General features: G+C 44.8%; 1 protein-coding gene across 3 annotated transcripts in view; it reads right to left on the reverse strand.

The window, feature by feature from the left end:
* The window catches only part of LOC123758322 (organic cation transporter protein), a 73184-nt gene that overhangs the window by 25337 nt on the left and 26879 nt on the right, over positions 1–20968 (reverse strand). For all 3 annotated transcript variants that reach the window (XM_045742569.2, XM_045742579.2, XM_045742558.2), the window contains 2 exons: positions 6081–6183; positions 5610–5748 (listed from right to left, as the gene is read on the reverse strand). In XM_045742569.2, the coding sequence (XP_045598525.1) occupies positions 5610–5748; positions 6081–6168 (227 nt within the window). In that variant the 5' untranslated portion in view covers positions 6169–6183. The remainder of the gene's footprint in view (positions 1–5609; positions 5749–6080; positions 6184–20968) is intronic.

The following is a 20968-nucleotide window of genomic DNA, read 5'->3' on the forward strand; positions in this document are numbered from 1 at the left end:
TTATGGGAAGAGATTATATGTTCCTTAATGGAGCCCTGTTGCTTATGCATCGTTAAACGCCTAGAAAGAGATGTTGTTGTCTTGCCTATATACTGGGTTTTTTGGAGCTTACAGTCCCCAAGTGGGCATTTGAAGGCATAGACGACGTTAGTCTCTTTTAAAGCGTTCTGTTTTGTGTCTGGAGAGTTTCTCATGAGTAGGCTGGCCGTTTTTCTGGTTTTATAGTAAATCGTCAGTTGTATCCTCTGATTTTTGTCTGTAGGGATAACGTTTCTATTAACAATATCTTTCAGGACCCTTTCCTCCGTTTTATGAGCTGTGGAAAAGAAGTTCCTGTAAAATAGTCTAATAGGGGGTATAGGTGTTGTGTTAGTTGTCTCTTCAGAGGTTGCATGGCTTTTCACTTTCCTTCTTATGATGTCTTCGATGAAACCATTGGAGAAGCCGTTATTGACTAGGACCTGCCTTACCCTACAGAGTTCTTCGTCGACTTGTTTCCATTCTGAGCTGTGGCTGAGAGCACGGTCGACGTATGCGTTAACAACACTCCTCTTGTACCTGTCAGGGCAGTCGCTGTTGGCATTTAGGCACATTCCTATGTTTGTTTCCTTAGTGTAGACTGCAGTGTGGAAACCTCCGCCCTTTTCCATGACTGTTACATCTAGAAAAGGCAGCTTCCCATCCTTTTCCGTCTCGTAAGTGAAACGCAGCACGGAACTCTGCTCAAATGCCTCCTTCAGCTCCTGCAGATGTCTGACATCAGGTACCTGTGTAAAAATGTCGTCAACATACCTGCAGTATGCAGGTATGTATGAAACCGGCCATATACTGCAGGTATATGGACATAATGAGGTGATAGCCTCGGCTATCACCTCATTATGTCCGGTCGTGATGGTCAAGTGGATTAAGGCGTCTTGTACATACCAGTTGCGTTGCTTCTGGGAGTATGGGTTCGAGTCACTTCTGGGGTGTGAGTTTTCAGTTGCATATTGTCCTGGGGACCATTCAGGCTTGTTCGCATTTGTGTTCCTCACGTGTGCCCCAAAGAATGAGGTGATTTGGTAAAATGCTATGCCCAAGATAACTATCCGAGTGCCGGCGGTGGGGTGGTTCAAATAGCCTCGGCTATCACCTCATTATGTCCGGTCGTGATGGTCAAGTGGATTAAGGCGTCTTGTACATACCAGTTGCGTTGCTTCTGGGAGTATGGGTTCGAGTCACTTCTGGGGTGTGAGTTTTCAGTTGCATATTGTCCTGGGGACCATTCAGGCTTGTTCGCATTTGTGTTCCTCACGTGTGCCCCAAAGAATGAGGTGATTTGGTAAAATGCTATGCCAAAGATAACTATCCGAGTGCCGGCGGTGGGGTGGTTCAAATAGCCTCGGCTATCACCTCATTATGTCCGGTCGTGATGGTCAAGTGGATTAAGGCGTCTTGTACATACCAGTTGCGTTGCTTCTGGGAGTATGGGTTCGAGTCACTTCTGGGGTGTGAGTTTTCAGTTGCATATTGTCCTGGGGACCATTCAGGCTTGTTCGCATTTGTGTTCCTCACGTGTGCCCCAAAGAATGAGGTGATTTGGTAAAATGCTATGCCCAAGATAACTATCCGAGTGCCGGCGGTGGGGTGGTTCAAATTGCCTCGGCTATCACCTCATTATGTCCGGTCGTGATGGTCAAGTGGATTAAGGCGTCTTGTACATACCAGTTGCGTTGCTTCTGGGAGTATGGGTTCGAGTCACTTCTGGGGTGTGAGTTTTCAGTTGCATATTGTCCTGGGGACCATTCAGGCTTGTTCGCATTTGTGTTCCTCACGTGTGCCCCAAAGAATGAGGTGATTTGGTAAAATGCTATGCCCAAGATAACTATCCGAGTGCCGGCGGTGGGGTGGTTCAAATAGCCTCGGCTATCACCTCATTATGTCCGGTCGTGATGGTCAAGTGGATTAAGGCGTCTTGTACATACCAGTTGCGTTGCTTCTGGGAGTATGGGTTCGAGTCACTTCTGGGGTGTGAGTTTTCAGTTGCATATTGTCCTCGGGACCATTCAGGCTTGTTCGCATTTGTGTTCCTCACGTGTGCCCCAAAGAATGAGGTGATTTGGTAAAATGCTATGCCCAAGATAACTATCCGAGTGCCGGCGGTGGGGTGGTTCAAATAGCCTCGGCTATCACCTCATTATGTCCGGTCGTAATGGTCAAGTGGATTAAGGCATCTTGTACATACCAGTTGCGTTGCTTCTGGGAGTATGGGTTCGAGTCACTTCTGGGGTGTGAGTTTTCAGTTGCATATTGTCCTGGGGACCATTCAGGCTTGTTCGCATTTGTGTTCCTCACGTGTGCCCCAAAGAATGAGGTGATTTGGTAAAATGCTATGCCCAAGATAACTATCCGAGTGCCGGCGGTGGGGTGGTTCAAATAGCCTCGGCTATCACCTCATTATGTCCGGTCGTGATGGTCAAGTGGATTAAGGCGTCTTGTACATACCAGTTGCGTTGCTTCTGGGAGTATGGGTTCGAGTCACTTCTGGGGTGTGAGTTTTCAGTTGCATATTGTCCTGGGGACCATTCAGGCTTGTTCGCATTTGTGTTTCTCACGTGTGCCCCAAAGAATGAGGTGATTTGGTAAAATGCTATGCCCAAGATAACTATCCGAGTGCCGGCGGTGGGGTGGTTCAAATAGCCTCGGCTATCACCTCATTATGTCCGGTCGTGATGGTCAAGTGGATTAAGGCGTCTTGTACATACCAGTTGCGTTGCTTCTGGGAGTATGGGTTCGAGTCACTTCTGGGGTGTGAGTTTTCAGTTGCATATTGTCCTGGGGACCATTCAGGCTTGTTCGCATTTGTGTTCCTCACGTGTGCCCCAAAGAATGAGGTGATTTGGTAAAATGCTATGCCCAAGATAACTATCCGAGTGCCGGCGGTGGGGTGGTTCAAATAGCCTCGGCTATCACCTCATTATGTCCGGTCGTGATGGTCAAGTGGATTAAGGCGTCTTGTACATACCAGTTGCGTTGCTTCTGGGAGTATGGGTTCGAGTCACTTCTGGGGTGTGAGTTTTCAGTTGCATATTGTCCTGGGGACCATTCAGGCTTGTTCGCATTTGTGTTCCTCACGTGTGCCCCAAAGAATGAGGTGATTTGGTAAAATGCTATGCCCAAGATAACTATCCGAGTGCCGGCGGTGGGGTGGTTCAAATAGCCTCGGCTATCACCTCATTATGTCCGGTCGTGATGGTCAAGTGGATTAAGGCGTCTTGTACATACCAGTTGCGTTGCTTCTGGGAGTATGGGTTCGAGTCACTTCTGGGGTGTGAGTTTTCAGTTGCATATTGTCCTGGGGACCATTCAGGCTTGTTCGCATTTGTGTTCCTCACGTGTGCCCCAAAGAATGAGGTGATTTGGTAAAATGCTATGCCCAAGATAACTATCCGAGTGCCGGCGGTGGGGTGGTTCAAATAGCCTCGGCTATCACCTCATTATGTCCGGTCGTGATGGTCAAGTGGATTAAGGCGTCTTGTACATACCAGTTGCGTTGCTTCTGGGAGTATGGGTTCGAGTCACTTCTGGGGTGTGAGTTTTCAGTTGCATATTGTCCTGGGGACCATTCAGGCTTGTTCGCATTTGTGTTCCTCACGTGTGCCCCAAAGAATGAGGTGATTTGGTAAAATGCTATGCCCAAGATAACTATCCGAGTGCCGGCGGTGGGGTGGTTCAAATAGCCTCGGCTATCACCTCATTATGTCCGGTCGTGATGGTCAAGTGGATTAAGGCGTCTTGTACATACCAGTTGCGTTGCTTCTGGGAGTATGGGTTCGAGTCACTTCTGGGGTGTGAGTTTTCAGTTGCATATTGTCCTGGGGACCATTCAGGCTTGTTCGCATTTGTGTTCCTCACGTGTGCCCCAAAGAATGAGGTGATTTGGTAAAATGCTATGCCCAAGATAACTATCCGAGTGCCGGCGGTGGGGTGGTTCAAATAGCCTCGGCTATCACCTCATTATGTCCGGTCGTGATGGTCAAGTGGATTAAGGCGTCTTGTACATACCAGTTGCGTTGCTTCTGGGAGTATGGGTTCGAGTCACTTCTGGGGTGTGAGTTTTCAGTTGCATATTGTCCTGGGGACCATTCAGGCTTGTTCGCATTTGTGTTCCTCACGTGTGCCCCAAAGAATGAGGTGATTTGGTAAAATGCTATGCCCAAGATAACTATCCGAGTGCCGGCGGTGGGGTGGTTCAAATAGCCTCGGCTATCACCTCATTATGTCCGGTCGTGATGGTCAAGTGGATTAAGGCGTCTTGTACATACCAGTTGCGTTGCTTCTGGGAGTATGGGTTCGAGTCACTTCTGGGGTGTGAGTTTTCAGTTGCATATTGTCCTGGGGACCATTCAGGCTTGTTCGCATTTGTGTTCCTCACGTGTGCCCCAAAGAATGAGGTGATTTGGTAAAATGCTATGCCCAAGATAACTATCCGAGTGCCGGCGGTGGGGTGGTTCAAATAGCCTCGGCTATCACCTCATTATGTCCGGTCGTGATGGTCAAGTGGATTAAGGCGTCTTGTACATACCAGTTGCGTTGCTTCTGGGAGTATGGGTTCGAGTCACTTCTGGGGTGTGAGTTTTCAGTTGCATATTGTCCTGGGGACCATTCAGGCTTGTTCGCATTTGTGTTCCTCACGTGTGCCCCAAAGAATGAGGTGATTTGGTAAAATGCTATGCCCAAGATAACTATCCGAGTGCCGGCGGTGGGGTGGTTCAAATAGCCTCGGCTATCACCTCATTATGTCCGGTCGTGATGGTCAAGTGGATTAAGGCGTCTTGTACATACCAGTTGCGTTGCTTCTGGGAGTATGGGTTCGAGTCACTTTTGGGGTGTGAGTTTTCAGTTATATATATATATATATATATATATATATATATATATATATATATATATATATATATATATATATATATATATATATATATATATATATATATATAACGGAACCACATGGCAGAAAGACAGTTGTAAACAGACTAGATTGGGGTGCCCGGCTGTGCCCGGGTCTCTCCCAATCTCCCCCTCTCTCATTTCTCTTCTTTAATTCCTCACCTCCCCTCTCCCCTTAACATCCCACTTCTCACCCCTTTTACCATTCACTCCCACCTTCTCCTTCCCTCTCTCCCCTACCCTCTCTGACTTCTTTCCCTCTCTACCATCTTTCTCCCCTCTCTCATTCATCTCTCTGTTCTCCTCTCTTTCACTTATAAAATTTAATATTATAAACTAAACTGCTAAAACTCTAAGGAAAACACATCCCAGACTTCATACCACGAAAATCGTTGTGGGGTCATTATAGACGCTAAGATTTCTTGAAGTTGGCACTAAAGCCGTCTCAAACTGGCCTATGACACTCATATACCCCCCCACCCAATGTGTCATCTTGGAAAATTGGGTGAGGGGTAACTTAAAGCATCTGGCATCCTAGCTTGGACAGAGAGACAGACATTATATTTAATAGATATAAATTGTCGTGATCACCCTTGATTAGTAAACAGAGGAACTCTTAGTTCTGAAATAAAACGTGTATTCTCCCGTAGATTAAAAGCATTAAAGAAAAATAAACTCACGTGCTGGTGATGTTGTTTCCGTGTGAGTCGACGGTGTAGGAGGTGACGGTGTAGCCGTTGTCCGGGGGCAGACAGGTGTGGTCGACCTGGGGCGCCAGGAACGGCAAGGAGAGGATGGCCGGCGCCAGATGCATGTTCCCTGGGACACATTATTATTATTAACATCTTCTGGGACACAAGGGCGCTGGGTTACTGAACAGTTGTATCGGCTTTCAAAGTCTGCGCTACCGAGGGGGTTCCTGTGCGCTAGATCAGGGTTCTCTTCATTCAGACAGGTTAGTGAAGGTTCTTCACATATAACTGAAGGTTCCTCTCAAAGATTTATAATATGCTTATGCAATGAATTTAAATCTATATTAGTGCTCCATAGATCATTTTAACATGCACGCAAAAAATTCTTATACGCGCGCGCGCACACACACACACACACACACACACACACACACAAACACACACACGACCGAGACTTACAGTATCCAATAGCGACGAAGAACATGAAGTTCCACTTGCCCGTCCCCAGCTGGGCGAGAAGATCGTCAAACTTGCTGTTGGTAGTCATGGTGTGGTCGACCACCTGGCGGATGACAGGAAGGAGTGAGTATGACCGTCCCTGTGCCTCCTTGAGCCACACACTTCACACACACACACACAGAGGACCCCCCACACAGCTCTGCTGCCTGAGCAAGTCTGCCACTGTTTGTTAATACGCTGTGACGGGTCAACGTATTAACTAAAGTTTGTTTACACAAGAGTCGAGCTGCTCAGACACCAGTTTGGGAGGAAATTCTAAATAGAGAAGGACGAGAGAGTGTGTAGCAGTGTTGACAGTGTTGGTGGTGGTGCAGACAGTGTTAGTGGTGGTGTTGGTAACAGTGACGATGACAGTGTAAGTGGCGGTGGTGGTGACATTTTGATCATCAGTAGCCTGATTGCGGGTTCGAGTCACCTCATTGCTCCAATTAAATTTCATTCTACATTCAATTCATCTGAACCAAGTTTAGGTTCTCCTACACCGTTGGCCAATGAGAACTACAAATCCCAAGAGGTGAAGTTTTCCCCCCAAACCTGGATACTGTCAGACACAGTCGACAGAGGGGAGTGGTGACGGGTCTCCTTCATTCTAAACGGTAGTTAACCTCACCTCATCGTCCAGAAGAGACGAGCACCGCTCCTGTGCCAGGTAAGTCCACCACGGGCTCACCATAGCCCGTGCTACTTGGAACTTGTTCCGAGTAGCTAAATCTATAACAACAACAGTCCAGAAGAGAGAGAGAGAGAGAGAGAGAGAGGGGGGGGGGCAATTTAATGTATATGGTTCAGTTTCTTACCCCAAGTATGGGATAATAGGGAGAGGGGAGAAGGGAGGGAGGAGAGAGGAGGAGGAGGAATAGGAAAAAGAGAGAGGAGAGGCCTAATTGTCTGGCCGTTGCACACACACACCCCAGGATGCAGCTAATAGCAGCTGTCTAACTCCCAGGTACCTATTTAACACTAGGTGAACAGAGATGTTAGAAACTCTGTCCATTTGTTTCTGCCTCGAACGGGAACCGAACCCGGGCCCTTTGGACTATAACCCATGAGTGCTGTCTGCTCGGCTGCGAGCAACTGTGTAATTCCCCAAGTGTAACTACCGAAGTGTAGTTACAGGGCGAGAACTACGCTGGTGGAGACCCGTCGTCCCAGCACTGTCACGTGACGCTGTGTCATACTGACGGTGTTGGCCTCCACCACCCTCTCTCTCAGCTTTTGTTCCAAACCGTCTGCCACTCTGTTTGTAAATGTGAACTTTCTAATATTTTTATATCACTTTTGTGCCGAAAAAATGTGTTTGTGCGTTCGTGAATTTGAGAGCGTCTACGGGCTTGTGAGTTATAGGCATGTGAGTGAGGTGTCTGGTGGCCGTGTGGAGGTGTGGAGGTGTGGGGGGTGTGGTGGGCGTGTGGGGGTGAAGGTGTGGTGGGCGTGTGGGGGTGAAGGTGTGGTGGGCGTGTGGGCGTGTGGGGGTGAAGGTGTGGTGGGCGTGTGGGGGTCGCTACTCCACGCCACCTGCAGGAAATAACTTGTTCTCTGTCGTATGGAATCAAGGTCGTGCTTGATGTTAGCTCAGAGGTGTAGCAACCGGTGTACAGTGGTGGTAGTGGTGGTGGTAATGTTAGTGGTGGTGGTGATAGTGCTACTGGTGTTGATGGTGGTAATGTTAGTGGTGGTGGTGATAGTGCTACTGGTGTTGATGGTGGTAATGTTAGTGGTGGTGGTGATAGTGCTACTGGTGTTGATGGTGGTAATGTTAGTGGTGGTGGTGATAGTGCTACTGGTGTTGATGGTGGTAATGTTAGTGGTGGTGGTGATAGTGCTACTGGTGTTGATGGTGGTAATGTTAGTGGTGGTGGTGATAGTGCTACTGGTGTTGATGGTGGTAATGTTAGTGGTGGTGGTGATAGTGCTACTGGTGTTGATGGTGGTAATGTTAGTGGTGGTGGTGATAGTGCTACTGGTGTTGATGGTGGTAATGTTAGTGGTGGTGGTGATAGTGCTACTGGTGTTGATGGTGGTAATGTTAGTGGTGGTGGTGATAGTGCTACTGGTGTTGATGGTGGTAATGTTAGTGGTGGTGGTGATAGTGCTACTGGTGTTGATGGTGGTAATGTTAGTGGTGGTGGTGATAGTGCTACTGGTGTTGATGGTGGTAATGTTAGTGGTGGTGGTGATAGTGCTACTGGTGTTGATGGTGGTAATGTTAGTGGTGGTGGTGATAGTGCTACTGGTGTTGATGGTGGTAATGTTAGTGGTGGTGGTGATAGTGCTACTGGTGTTGATGGTGGTAATGTTAGTGGTGGTGGTGATAGTGTTACTGGTGTTGATGGTGTCAGTAGTGGTGTTAGTGTTGTTAGAAGTGATGTTTGGTTAGGGTTGTATTTCCTAGTTAACTAACATATTCTCCCCCTGTCAAAAGAGTCAGCAGACAGACAGACAGACAGACAGACAGACAGACAGACAGACAGACAGACAGACAGACAGACAGACAGACAAACATTTTCATAGAACATATTCCAATAACCGTTAGCCAACTTTTAAGCAAGTATGCACACGTTCTCTGTACCAATAATATTACTTTGGTATTCTGTATATCAGTTAACTTCTTACTTCTCCTCAATACTCAAATTCAATGTCAGTTCGATACTCAAATACTAAGTCAACTTTCTAAGACAACATTTTTTAAGTCAAAACGTTTCTGTAACAAACGTTTACTATGAAACATCTTTCCTTTGACAAAACTGTCATTTGATTGTTGCTGCCGAAGGCGGCTAATTTATTGTGCACCCCATACTCATCCTGTGAGCGGTAGCGCAAAAGCATTACAGAGGGCTGTTACGGACCCGAGTCCAGCGTCCGAGCACGGAGCAGTGACGACCACGCCATCTGTGGGTCAGCTCCCGAAACCCCCTCCAAATGGACGACGCCATCTAGTGAGGACGAGATATACCGGCCACAGGGTCTGGTTTCCTGTCCTAATCAGCTCGTGACACAGCCGCTGCTGACTTCTGGTGAGGTGACGCTTAGACAGCAACGCCATCTATGGAGTGGATGGGTGGACGTTTGTGTCTAAGCCTGTAAGTGAGGTGCCCTAGAGTGTCCCGAGTACTAATGACGTGTCTGATTACAGAGTCGACCTGGGACGGCTGAATCGGACGGTGGATCAGTCTACCCAAGGCAGCCATAGTATCTCCAAGTGTTTGCTGCAGAAGCTGTGAGTCACCCCCCCCCCCCCTGGATGAACACTGTTGTGTTAGCCTGCCTGTGAGGTGGCAGAACCAGGGATTGTCGTACCCGGGGCTGACTGGTGGAGAAGACTAGCCACTGGGGTGTTGTGGTGAGGAGAGTGATCTGTGGAAACACACGAGGCTCCTGCCTAGGGCTCGCAACCCTAGTATCGGTCGTGGAGTGGCCTACGCAGCGTAGCTGATTGGAACCTGCCAGCTATAGGCTGGATTTGTGGTTGACGGCCTCCACGACGGTGCACCCAATGGGACTGTGATTTGGTTGGCCTGTGGCTGGGGTAGACTCGTCTAGAGAATCTAAGGATTCATCGTGAGGCCACGAGAAGAGGACCAGGGCTACTCATCGTGAGCACCATGGAGCATCCCGTGTCTTCGGAGGAAGACGAGTTATTGTAAATAATAAGTGTAGTAATAGCAACCCCGCGTGTGACTGTGATATATTTATTTATGGTGGTGGTAGCAATATATATTTAATTTTGTGTATTTGTATCCCTTCCCCTTTAATTTACTTGCGTTACGGAACACACCCCTTGAAAGCCACTACTAACTTGGGGCCGGATACCCAAACTCTAATAACATCAGAGAAAGAACCCAGTTGCGACCCAATAGGGCCGTAACAAGGGCACAAAAGGTCTTTATCAGACCTCATCTTAGATTATTACATAAACAATTTCATCTATCCTTCACACCTTATAGTTACAATGTCAGCTAGCTACAGAGAAAGTGCTATTTCAAGAGCTATATATTTACAGTAAGTCATCATACATTAATGGTAGGTCTTATCGCTAATACATAATAGTTTGTCAGTTGACGTCTTACCTGTTCTCTGTACATCACAGTCAATCTCTAATTCGCACACTCTCACATCTCTAGATGCTTTAATAAGACCACTCTCTCACATTCTCTAGAACAAAAATCTTACTCTTGCTCATAAAAACAGAATCTCACTCACATTCTCCAGAACAAAACTTAATAAGCCACAACTTTCACTAAGACATCACATGTTACTAGAATAGCATAATCTAAACTTGGCATAATCTTTCTGTATCATAACTAAACTATCAATAAGGATTTGTGTAACAAGAGAACTTACTAAGACAAATTTTTCTGTAACATAACACTGTTCTTTGTGTAATAAGAAAACTAAACTAACATAATCTTTCTGTGACATTTAAACTATCAACACTGCTTTATGTAACAATGAGAATAAACTAGTATAAACTTTGCGTTGCATCTCAAACTAAGGCAAAACATACGAACACAAACTTTTACTAAACTTTTACTTGAGTTAGGAAAATTCAATTTGTGAAATGTAGATACTATTCTTAAAAAGATTCCTCCATTTTACACCAGCAAGATAACGTAAATTTGTAGGATTGACAAATTATAATCTTCTTGTTTGATAACCTGTTTACTTGAGACAGTTTAACAAGTCCCAGCTATGTCTGGGTACAGGTGACAGGATGAACAACCCAGCGGGTTTTCTTCCTATTGGGGAGTGTTGTAAATGTTGCTATGGTGGTATGTCCACTCACAGGATGAGTGGCGCTGCCCAATAAACTCGCCCCTCGGAGCAAAATTAAAAAAAAAAAATGTTTTAAGAATCTACAAATCATGTCAAAAATATGCGGACCATATTATATTATATATTTTATTATATAACTTTATTACACATTATTAAACAATATTACAGCAAAAACAGAAGCAAACCAGACATTGAATAATTAAGTAAAGTTATCTAGGTGACAACTCCCGCCCCACAGCGGGGTTGGGGGGAGAAATGTCCGTTCTCTTACGGTTTCCCAACGTCAAAAATCTGTAGTACTAAAGTGCCCTTATCCTAACCAACCAGAGGACAGAAAACGGGACAATGTCAATTTCGCGAGCCGCTACCATTTCCGAATGCAGGCGAGAACTGATGAGTTGGCCAAGACTTTTGCTCACGAAGAGGGAATTGATTACCAACTTGGACTGCCTTTGAGCAGCCTGAGAGCAGTAATATTCCGGGAACATCAACAAAATCTCGCAGACTTGAGGCAAAGTGAAATTCACACCTGTTACTTCATCTATCATCATTCTATTATGCAGGAAGAACCGCACGTCTATGGGTCATCCAATAATGTTAGCAGACTTCTAGATGTTACCACTGCTAGGCTTAGGCTCGGCTACAAGTACCTCTTGGAGTTTGTAACATCTGCTGATGTAGATTTGACTAAATGTAAACTCTGTCAGCAGAACTATTCGCATACTTTGCGTCATTATATAATGGAATGTGAAAAAATCGCGGAATTCAGAGAACACCATCAATGGAGTCCAAGAAATGTGTGAGTACTTCATTCATGATGATGTATTGCCAGGAATCTTAGCGAAGTATTCAAAATTTGCTTACTATAGATAATGCATGCACATGACTGTAAAGCTGCCGCCCACTTAGGTGGGTGTGGAGCACATGACTGTAAAGCTGCCGCCCAGTTAGGTGGGTGTGGAGCACATGACTGTAAAGCTGCCGCCCAGTTGGGTGGGTGTGGAGTACATGACTGTAAAGCTGCCGCCCAGTTAGGTGGGTGTGGAGCACATGACTGTAAAGCTGCCGCCCTGTTGGGTGGGTGTGGAGCACATGACTGTAAAGCTGCCGCCCAGTTGGGTGGGTGTGGAGCAGGTGACTGTAAAGCTGCCGCCCAGTTAGGTGGGTGTGGAGCACATGACTGTAAAGTTGCCGCCCAGTTAGGTGGGTGTGGAGCACATGACTGTAAAGCTGCCGCCCAGTTGGGTGGGTGTGGAGCACATGACTGTAAAGCTGCCGCCCAGTTGGGTGGGTGTGGAGCACATGACTGTAAAGCTGCCGCCCAGTTGGGTGGGTGTGGAGCACATGACTGTAAAGCTGCCGCCCAGTTGGGTGGGTGTGGAGCACATGACTGTAAAGCTGCCGCCCAGTTGGGTGGGTGTGGAGCAGGTGACAGTAAAGCTGCCACCCAGTTGGGTGGGTGTGGAGCACATGACTGTAAAGCTGCCGCGCAGTTGGGTGGGTGTGGAGCACATGACTGTAAAGCTGCCGCCCAGTTGGGTGGGTGTGGAGCAGGTGACTGTAAAGCTGCCACCCAGTTGGGTGGGTGTGGAGCACATGACTGTAAAGCTGCCGCCCAGTTGGGTGGGTGTGGAGCACATGACTGTAAAGCTGCCGCCCAGTTGGGTGGAAGTGGAGCACGTGACTGTAAAGCTGCCGCCCAGTTGAGTGGAAGTGGAGCACGTGACTGTAAAGCTGCCGCCCAGTTGGGTGGAAGTGGAGCACGTGACTGTAAAGCTGCCGCCCAGTTGAGTGGGTGTGTAGCAAGACTAGTAACTGTGTGACTCACCGTAGATGGAGAATGCCTTGTATAGTGACTGTTGTGAGCCTCTTGTTGAATTACTTGTGATACAGAAGATTATCGACGTGTATATGTATCTGTGTAAATGATTGTATATATACATTGTAAATGTATATATATATATGTATATATATATATATATATATATATATATATATATATATATATATATATATATATATATATATATATGTCGTACCTAGTAGCCAGAACTCACTTCTCAGCCTACAATGCAAGGCCCGATTTGCCTAATAAGCCAAGTTTTCGTGAATTAATATATTTTCTATAATTTTTTTCTTATGAAATGATAAAGCTACCCATTTCATTATGTATGAGGTCAATTTTTTTTTATTTGAGTTAAAATTAACGTAGATATATGACCGAACCTAACCAACCCTACCTAACCTAACCTAACCTATCTTTATAGGTTAGGTTAGGTTAGGTAGCCGAAAAAGTTAGGTTAGGTTAGGTTAGGTAGGTTAGGTAGTCGAACAGCAATTAATTCATGAAAACTTTGATTATTAGGCAAATCGGGCCTTGCATAGTAGGCTGAGAAGTGAGTTCTGGCTACTAGGTACGACATATATATATATATATATATATATATATATATATTTATATTTATACATATATATATATTTATATTTATATATATATACATATATATATATATATATATATATATATATATATATATATATATATATATATATATATATATATATATATATATATATATATATATTTACACTGTATATAGGGGGGTACCACCTCTGGTGCAATTATAGGGACCCACAGCCTCAGAGAAGGGAACACGGAGCATTCAGGGTAAAACTTGCCATTTAACTCTAAATATATACGAGTGTTTAATAATTTAATAATTATAATAATTACACTTTACACACACACACAGAGTTCGGACTGGCGAACAGTAACAAGTGGAGTACCACAAGGATCGGTGCTGGGACCAATTCTATTTCTAATATATGTTAACGACATGTTTACAGGAGTAGAATCCTACATGTCGATGTTTGCGGATGACGCAAAGTTGATGAGAAGAGTTTTGACAGATGAGGATTGTAGGATCTTCCAAGAGGACCTAAACAGGCTGCAGAGGTGGTCAGAGAAATGGCTATTGAGTTCAACACGAGCAAATGTAAAGTTATGGAAATGGGACTAGGAGATAGGAGATCAAAGGGACAGTACACAATGAAGGGGAACAGCCTACCTGTGACGACGCGAGAGACCTGGGCGTCGACGTAACACCTAATCTATCTCCTGAGGCACATATAAATAGGATAACGACAGCAGCGTAATCTACACTGGCAAAAGTTAGAACATCATTCAGAAACCTAAGTACGGAGGCATTTAGGGCGCTTTACACTGCCTAAGTGAGGCCAGTCTTAGAGTATGCCGCCTCATCATGGAGTCCCCATCTGAAGAAGCATATAAAGAAACTGGAAAAGGTTCAGAGGTTTGCAACGAGACTCGTCCCAGAGCTACGAGGGATGGGGTATGAGGAGCGCCTGAGGGAACTGTGCCTTGCGACACTAGAAAGAAGAAGGGAGAGGGGGGACATGATAGGAACGTATAAAATACTCAGGGGGATTGACAGAGTGGACATTGACGAAATGTTCACACGGAATAGTAACAGAACGAGGGGACATGGGTGGAAGCTGGAAACTCAGATGAGTCACAGGGATGTTAGGAAGTTTTCTTTTAGCGTGAGAGTAGTGGGGAAATGGAATGCACTTCAGGAACAGGTTGTGGAAGCAAATACTATTCATAATTTTAAAACCAGGTATGATAGGGAAATAGGACCATAGTCATTACTGTAAACAACCGATGCTCGAAAGGCAGGATCCAAGAGTCAATGCTCGATCCTGCAGACACAACTAGGCGAGTACACACGGGAAGCGCCGGTGGCTGTGTGGACAGCATGCTGGACCCGTAAGCCTGTGGCCCGGGTTCGATTCCCGCACCAGGTAGAAACAAATGGGCAAAGTTTCTTTCACCTTGAATGCCCCTGTTACCTAGCAGTAAATAGGTACGTGGTGTACGTGGTGCTTCCTGGTGTGTGTGTGTGTGTGTGTGTGTGTGTGTGTGTGTGTGTGTGTGTGTGTGTGTGTGTGTGTGTGTGTGTGTGTGTGTGTGTGTGTGTGTGTGTGTGTGTGGTGTGGAAAAATAAAAAAAAAGTAGTTAGTAAACAGTTGATTGACAGTTGAGATGCGGGCCGAAAGAGCAAAGCTCAACCCCCGCAAACACAACTAGGTAATACACACACACACACACACACACACACACACACACACACACACACACACACACACACACACACACACACACACACACACACACACACACACACATACACACACACACACACACACATTGGTGTAGGTAATAGTGTCCCCCATCAAACACTCCCATCAAATACAAAATGAAATCATAATAACGTTATATATCAGCTAGATATAAGCCTAACGTGGATGAATACACTCTGGCTTCCTGGCCCATGACACAATAAATTATTATTATTATAGTTATGATTGTTATATTATCTAAGTCTAAAGCTATGCCCTCCCACTCCTTCATTCCCAAGTCATCCCAAAACCTTCTATATCATATGTCAAAATATTTTTGGTAATATTAATTTATAGTGAGTTTGGATTTGTCACCCAGCGCCTTCATTACGATGCTGCCTCAACACCACATCATATTCTTAGCACAGTGTTGTAATACATTGTAAATTGCTAGATGTAACTTGCATATTTTCAATCTATGTCTTTAAATACATTCTTACATTTCGTTATTAACACGCTATACATTTTATATTGGTATCTTCAAAAGGATATTGCCCTAAGTAACCTTTTTGTTTTCAAGTCAAGCGTTTATATATACCTGTCTTTGTGTATTTTATTCAAATGTCAACAGTTGTCTCACACTCACAATCAATTATATATCTTAAGTCTTTACATTTTGACTTGAGAACTAGACGTAAGAGGTATATATATATATATGTCAACCATATCAACAGTCAGTGAGACAGGCAATTGAACATTCAGACAAGACAACATTTTTGCTTAAAAGTATATTTACACAAGACTGTACCAGTACCAGACTCCCATACAGGGAATAGCTCAACTGACAGCTGAAGCTTACAAGGTCTGCTTGAAGCACGTGCCTGCCTGTGAGGAGGGCCAGAAAGAGGACCACTCTAAAAAGAGAACGGAGACGACTGTACAGGAGAAGGAAAAAAAACGGAAATGCTTCGGCAGACACAACTATCACAAGCAAGGAAAACAAGCCTAAGCAGGGAGATCGAAGAAATAGAACAAACGTTGAAACGATCATATGAGTCTGAGGAAATGGAATTGGAACAGAAAGCTATACAAGAGATAAGGAAAAATCCGAAATATTTTTTCACTTACGCAAAATCAAAATCCAAAACCTCGACCAGTATTGGACCGTTAATTACAAATGAAGGTACGTACACAGAGGACAACAAAGAGATTAGTGAAATTCTAAGAGGCCAGTATGAGGCTACGTTTAGCACACCAATAAACAACATGAAAGTTGATGACCCAGACAGCTTCTTTATGAACGACATTCAAGCTGCAGATAATATAACGGATATTACCACAAACTCGGAAGACTTTGAAAGAGAAATTGACAATATGCCTATGCACTCAGCTCCTGGGCCTGACTCATGGAATTCAATATTCATAAAGAAATGTAAAGTAGCAGTAGCGAGAGCACTCAGCGTAATATGGAGAAAGAGCCTGGATACAGGGGAGATACCAGCAGCACTTAAATCTGCAGATATAGCTTCGTTGCACAAGGGGGGGGGGAGTAAAGCCTTGGCAAAAAATTATAGGCCAGTTGCACTAACATCACACATAATAAAAGTGTTTGAAAGAGTGATTAGGAATGAAATTTCTAGTTTTATGGAAAACAATGAATTGCACAATCCAGGACAACATGGATTTAGAGCGGGAAGAGCCTGTCTGTCACAGTTACTCAATCACTATGACAAAATCACAGAAGCCCTAGAAGAAAAGCAAAATGCAGATGTTGTATACACAGACTTTGCAAAGGTGTTCGTCAAATGTAACCATGGGGTGATAGCTCACAAAATGAGGTCAATGGGAATAACTGGAAAAGTAGGACGCTGGATACTCAATTTCCTGTCGAACAGAACACAAAGAGTAACAGTCAATCAGATAAAATCGAGTCCAAGCGATGTTAAAAGCTCTGTACCTCAAGGTACAGTCCTTGCATTGCTACTGTTCCTTATTCTCATATCTGATATAGACAAAAATACACGTCACAGCTTCGTGTCGTCCTTTGCAGATGACACAAAAATCAGCATGAAAATTACCTCTGCTGAAGACATTGAAAAACTACAAGCAGATGTCAACAAAGTTTTCGATTGGGCAGCGGAAAATAACATGACGTTTAACAGTGATAAATTTCAGGTACTCAGGTACGGCAAAAATGAGGATCTGAAACATAATACAGGGTACAAAACACAATCGAATCTTCCCATAGTAGAAAAACAGCATGTCAAGGATTTGGGAATAATGATGTCCGACGATCTAACGTTTAGGGAACATAACCAAGCAAATATCGCGTCAGCCAGAAAAATGATCGGATGGATTACGAAAACTTTCAAATCCAGGGATCCCATCACAATGGTTGTACTCTTCAAGTCACTTGTGTTGTCCCATCTCGAGTACTGCTCAGTACTCACTTCCCCCTTCAGAGCAGGAGAGATTGCTGAAATAGAGGGAATACAGAGAACATATACGGCACGCATAGACGAGATAAAACACCTAAATTATTGGGATCGTCTCAAAGCTCTCCAAATGTACTCTCTAGAAAGAAGACGAGAGAGATACCAAATAATGTACACATGGAAAATACTGGAGGGTCAGGTCCCAAATCTACACAGTAAAATAACAACGTACTGGAGTGAACGATATGGAAGAAAATGCAAGATTGAACCAGTGAAGAGTAGAGGTGCCATAGGCACAATCAGAGAACACTGCATAAACATCAGAGGTCCGCGGTTGTTCAACGTCCTCCCAGCGACTATAAGAAATATTGCCGGAACAACCGTGGACATCTTCAAGAGAAAACTGGACAGTTTTCTAAGAGAAGTTCCGGATCAGCCGGGCTGTTGTGGGTATAGAACTCCCAGAACCCCATCAACCAGGTATCAACCAACCAGGTATCAACCAGGTACCTTTTCTTTAATACTCAGTTTCTGGCATGCTTTACCCAGAAACATATCTATGATATAAGATTTTTTACTGACAAACATAGGAATGTTTTGTTGAAGTCAATAATAGGAACATGGTCACAACATTATGCTTGAAGGCGCAATATCAGACAGGAAATATAAATTCTACATTTGCTTAAAATACACCAAAGTTCATTTTAATGTACAAATCCACAAGGGCCGCGAGGATGGTTCGAACCTACGTCAGAGATTTCTGTGTATTTAATGTTGTTGATGCCGGGCTCATGTCCTATAGGAATTGCAACATTATATTACCCAAATGCGGCATATTTTCGAGGTCAGGTGAGGAATGATCTGCACCTCCCACAAACTGATGTGTGATTGCAGTGTAACATTGGAAAATATCCCAGATATATTTTAGTCTCAGAATAAAAGTATTTAATGAATATTTACACATATCCACCCTGCCATCCTTATACCCTTCACCCCCTCCCCCCCCTCTCTCTCTGTCTGTCTGTCTGTCTGTCTGTCTGTCTGTCTGTCTGTCTGTCTGTCTGTCTGTCTGTCTGTCTGTCTGTCTGTCTGTCTGTCTGTCTCTCTCTCTCTCTCTCTCTCTCTCTCTCTCTCTCTCTCTCTCTCTCTCTCTCTCTCTCTCTCTCTCTCTCTCTCTCTCTCTCTCTCTCTCTCTCTCTCTCTCGCTCTCTCTCTCTCTCTCTCTCTCTCTCTCTCTCTCTCTCTCTCTCTCTCTCTCTCTCTCTCTCTCTCTCTCTCTCTCTCTCTCTCTCTCTCTCTCTCTCTCTCTCTCTCTCTCTCTCTCTCTCTCTCTCTCTCCCCTAATCTCTTAACCTTATATCTATCTACACATAACTTTCCTTTCTTCCTTCTAAGAATATAATTTAAGGGAATAAAGATCAAACAAGCTTCATAACCCATAGGTGTTGTGTCCCTCAGGGTAGTGTGACCTTGTCCCCCATCAAGGTCACGCCCCACACACATACGGACGACACAATCCATTTTTGATTACAGTTAAGAGAGTCAATGGGGCCCCGGGCGAGGGGGGGCCGGGTCGGTGTGAATGAAGCACATCCTGGCCGCCGGGGGTATGTTTAAAGGGAATTAAGGTCAACGAAACCTCTCACTTGTTTTCTATACTCTCCATACAACCCGTCCTCTCAGCCAGCTGGTCGCGTTCAGGACGCTATGTTCATCAATGTTACAAATGCAGCCTACTTTGACAAGCGATGAGTCACAGTGGTTCTCGCACTTGCTTACAGTCAATATTGGCTTATTTAATAAGTGCATATGTGACATACTAATTGATTGTGAATATTTTAGTTTACCTTGAAAAGCTTCATAGAAAACACCGACCTCACCTAACCTTCTTAGTATGTTAAGATAAGCATCTTATTGCTTCTTATTTACAATTATTACTTAACCTATCAACGGTATAGGTTAAGTAATAATTGTAATTAAGAAGCAATAAGATGCTATCTTAACATACTAAGAAGGTTAGGTGAGGTCGGTGTTTTCTCTGAAGCTTTTCAAGGTAAACTAAAATATTTACAATCAATTAGTATGTCACATATGCACTTATTAAATAAGCCAATATTGACTATAAGCTAGTGCGAGAACGGGTTGCACAATAACGTGGCTGAAGAATGTTGACCAGACCACACACTAGAAGGTGAAGGGACGACGACGTTTTATGGTCCGTCCTGGACCATTCTCAAGTCGATTGTCTTGAGTCGAGAATGGTCCATGACAGACCGAAACGTCGTCGTCCCTTCACCTTCTAGTGTGTGGTCTGGTCAACTACTTTGACAAGTTGCGGCTCACAAATATATATATTTTTATGCGTTTTTCGATGCGTTTTTCCACCCATCGAGCACGATAGGTTAGGTGGGTTGCTTGGGTTCGTACGTTTCTGGTTCGGGGAGAACAAAGGGATTTCGTAGTACAACTGATTTCGTTCTCGACTTACACTCAGGGATCCCGGGATAGATTCCCGGAATGGACAGAAATGGTTAGGCGTCTTTCCTTTCACCTAATGCGCCTATTCACCCAGTAGTAAATAGGTACCCGGGAGTTAGGCAACTGTTGTGGGATTGCATGCAGAGAAGGTCAGTAGTTCGACCTTAAGGAGGAGGGGCGGGGGGGACCTCAAAGCAAGCTCAAAGTATATAGCACTTTATAAGGCTTTAGGGGACACGCTTCCTGTCCCCTGATTGATAAAGATTAAGCCACCCAATAGGTGGCACGGGCATGAATAGCCCGTAACTTGTCCCCTAAAAGGTGGGATTATAAATATTATGATGATGGGTGTGGTGGGAGGAGATAACGTGTACGGGCCCGGTGTGATGACGGGCCCCGACGGCAACGACACGGACACTGAGAGAAACTGCAAAAGCAGCTTCCCAAGACGACCCTTGTAGAGCTCACACACACAACTCTCATATGCTGGAGAACGTAGCCGTGAAAGAACAAATCCACAAGGGCCGTGACGAGGATTCGAAGCTGCGTCCAAGAACGTCCCAGAAGTTCATGTCGAGCGACATGAGCGACAGTCAATTCAGGCAGCGTCTGGGATGCTCTTGGACGCAGGTTCGAATCCTCGTCACGGCCCTTGTGGATTTGTTCATTTGATGCATCACGTTATTGCGATTTCTGTGTGTAGTCGTGAAAGGTAAACAGAGGCATCAGGTTTACCACGAACGTAGCCGTGCAAGAAAGGTAAACAGAGGCATCAGGTTTACCACGAACGTAGCCGTGCAAGAAAGGTAAACAGAGGCATCAGGTTTACCACGAACGTAGCCGTGTAAGAAAGGTAAACAGAGGCATCAGGTTTACCACGAACGTAGCCGTGCAAGAAAGGTAAACAGAGGCATCAGGTTTACCACGAACGTAGCCGTGCAAGAAGTGACGCAGTGTTACAGCAAAAGGCTCGAGTAACTGAACCCCAGTTTAGGGTCG

Source organism: Procambarus clarkii, chromosome 22, assembly GCF_040958095.1.
Source record: "Procambarus clarkii isolate CNS0578487 chromosome 22, FALCON_Pclarkii_2.0, whole genome shotgun sequence".
NCBI lineage: Eukaryota > Metazoa > Arthropoda > Malacostraca > Decapoda > Cambaridae > Procambarus > Procambarus clarkii.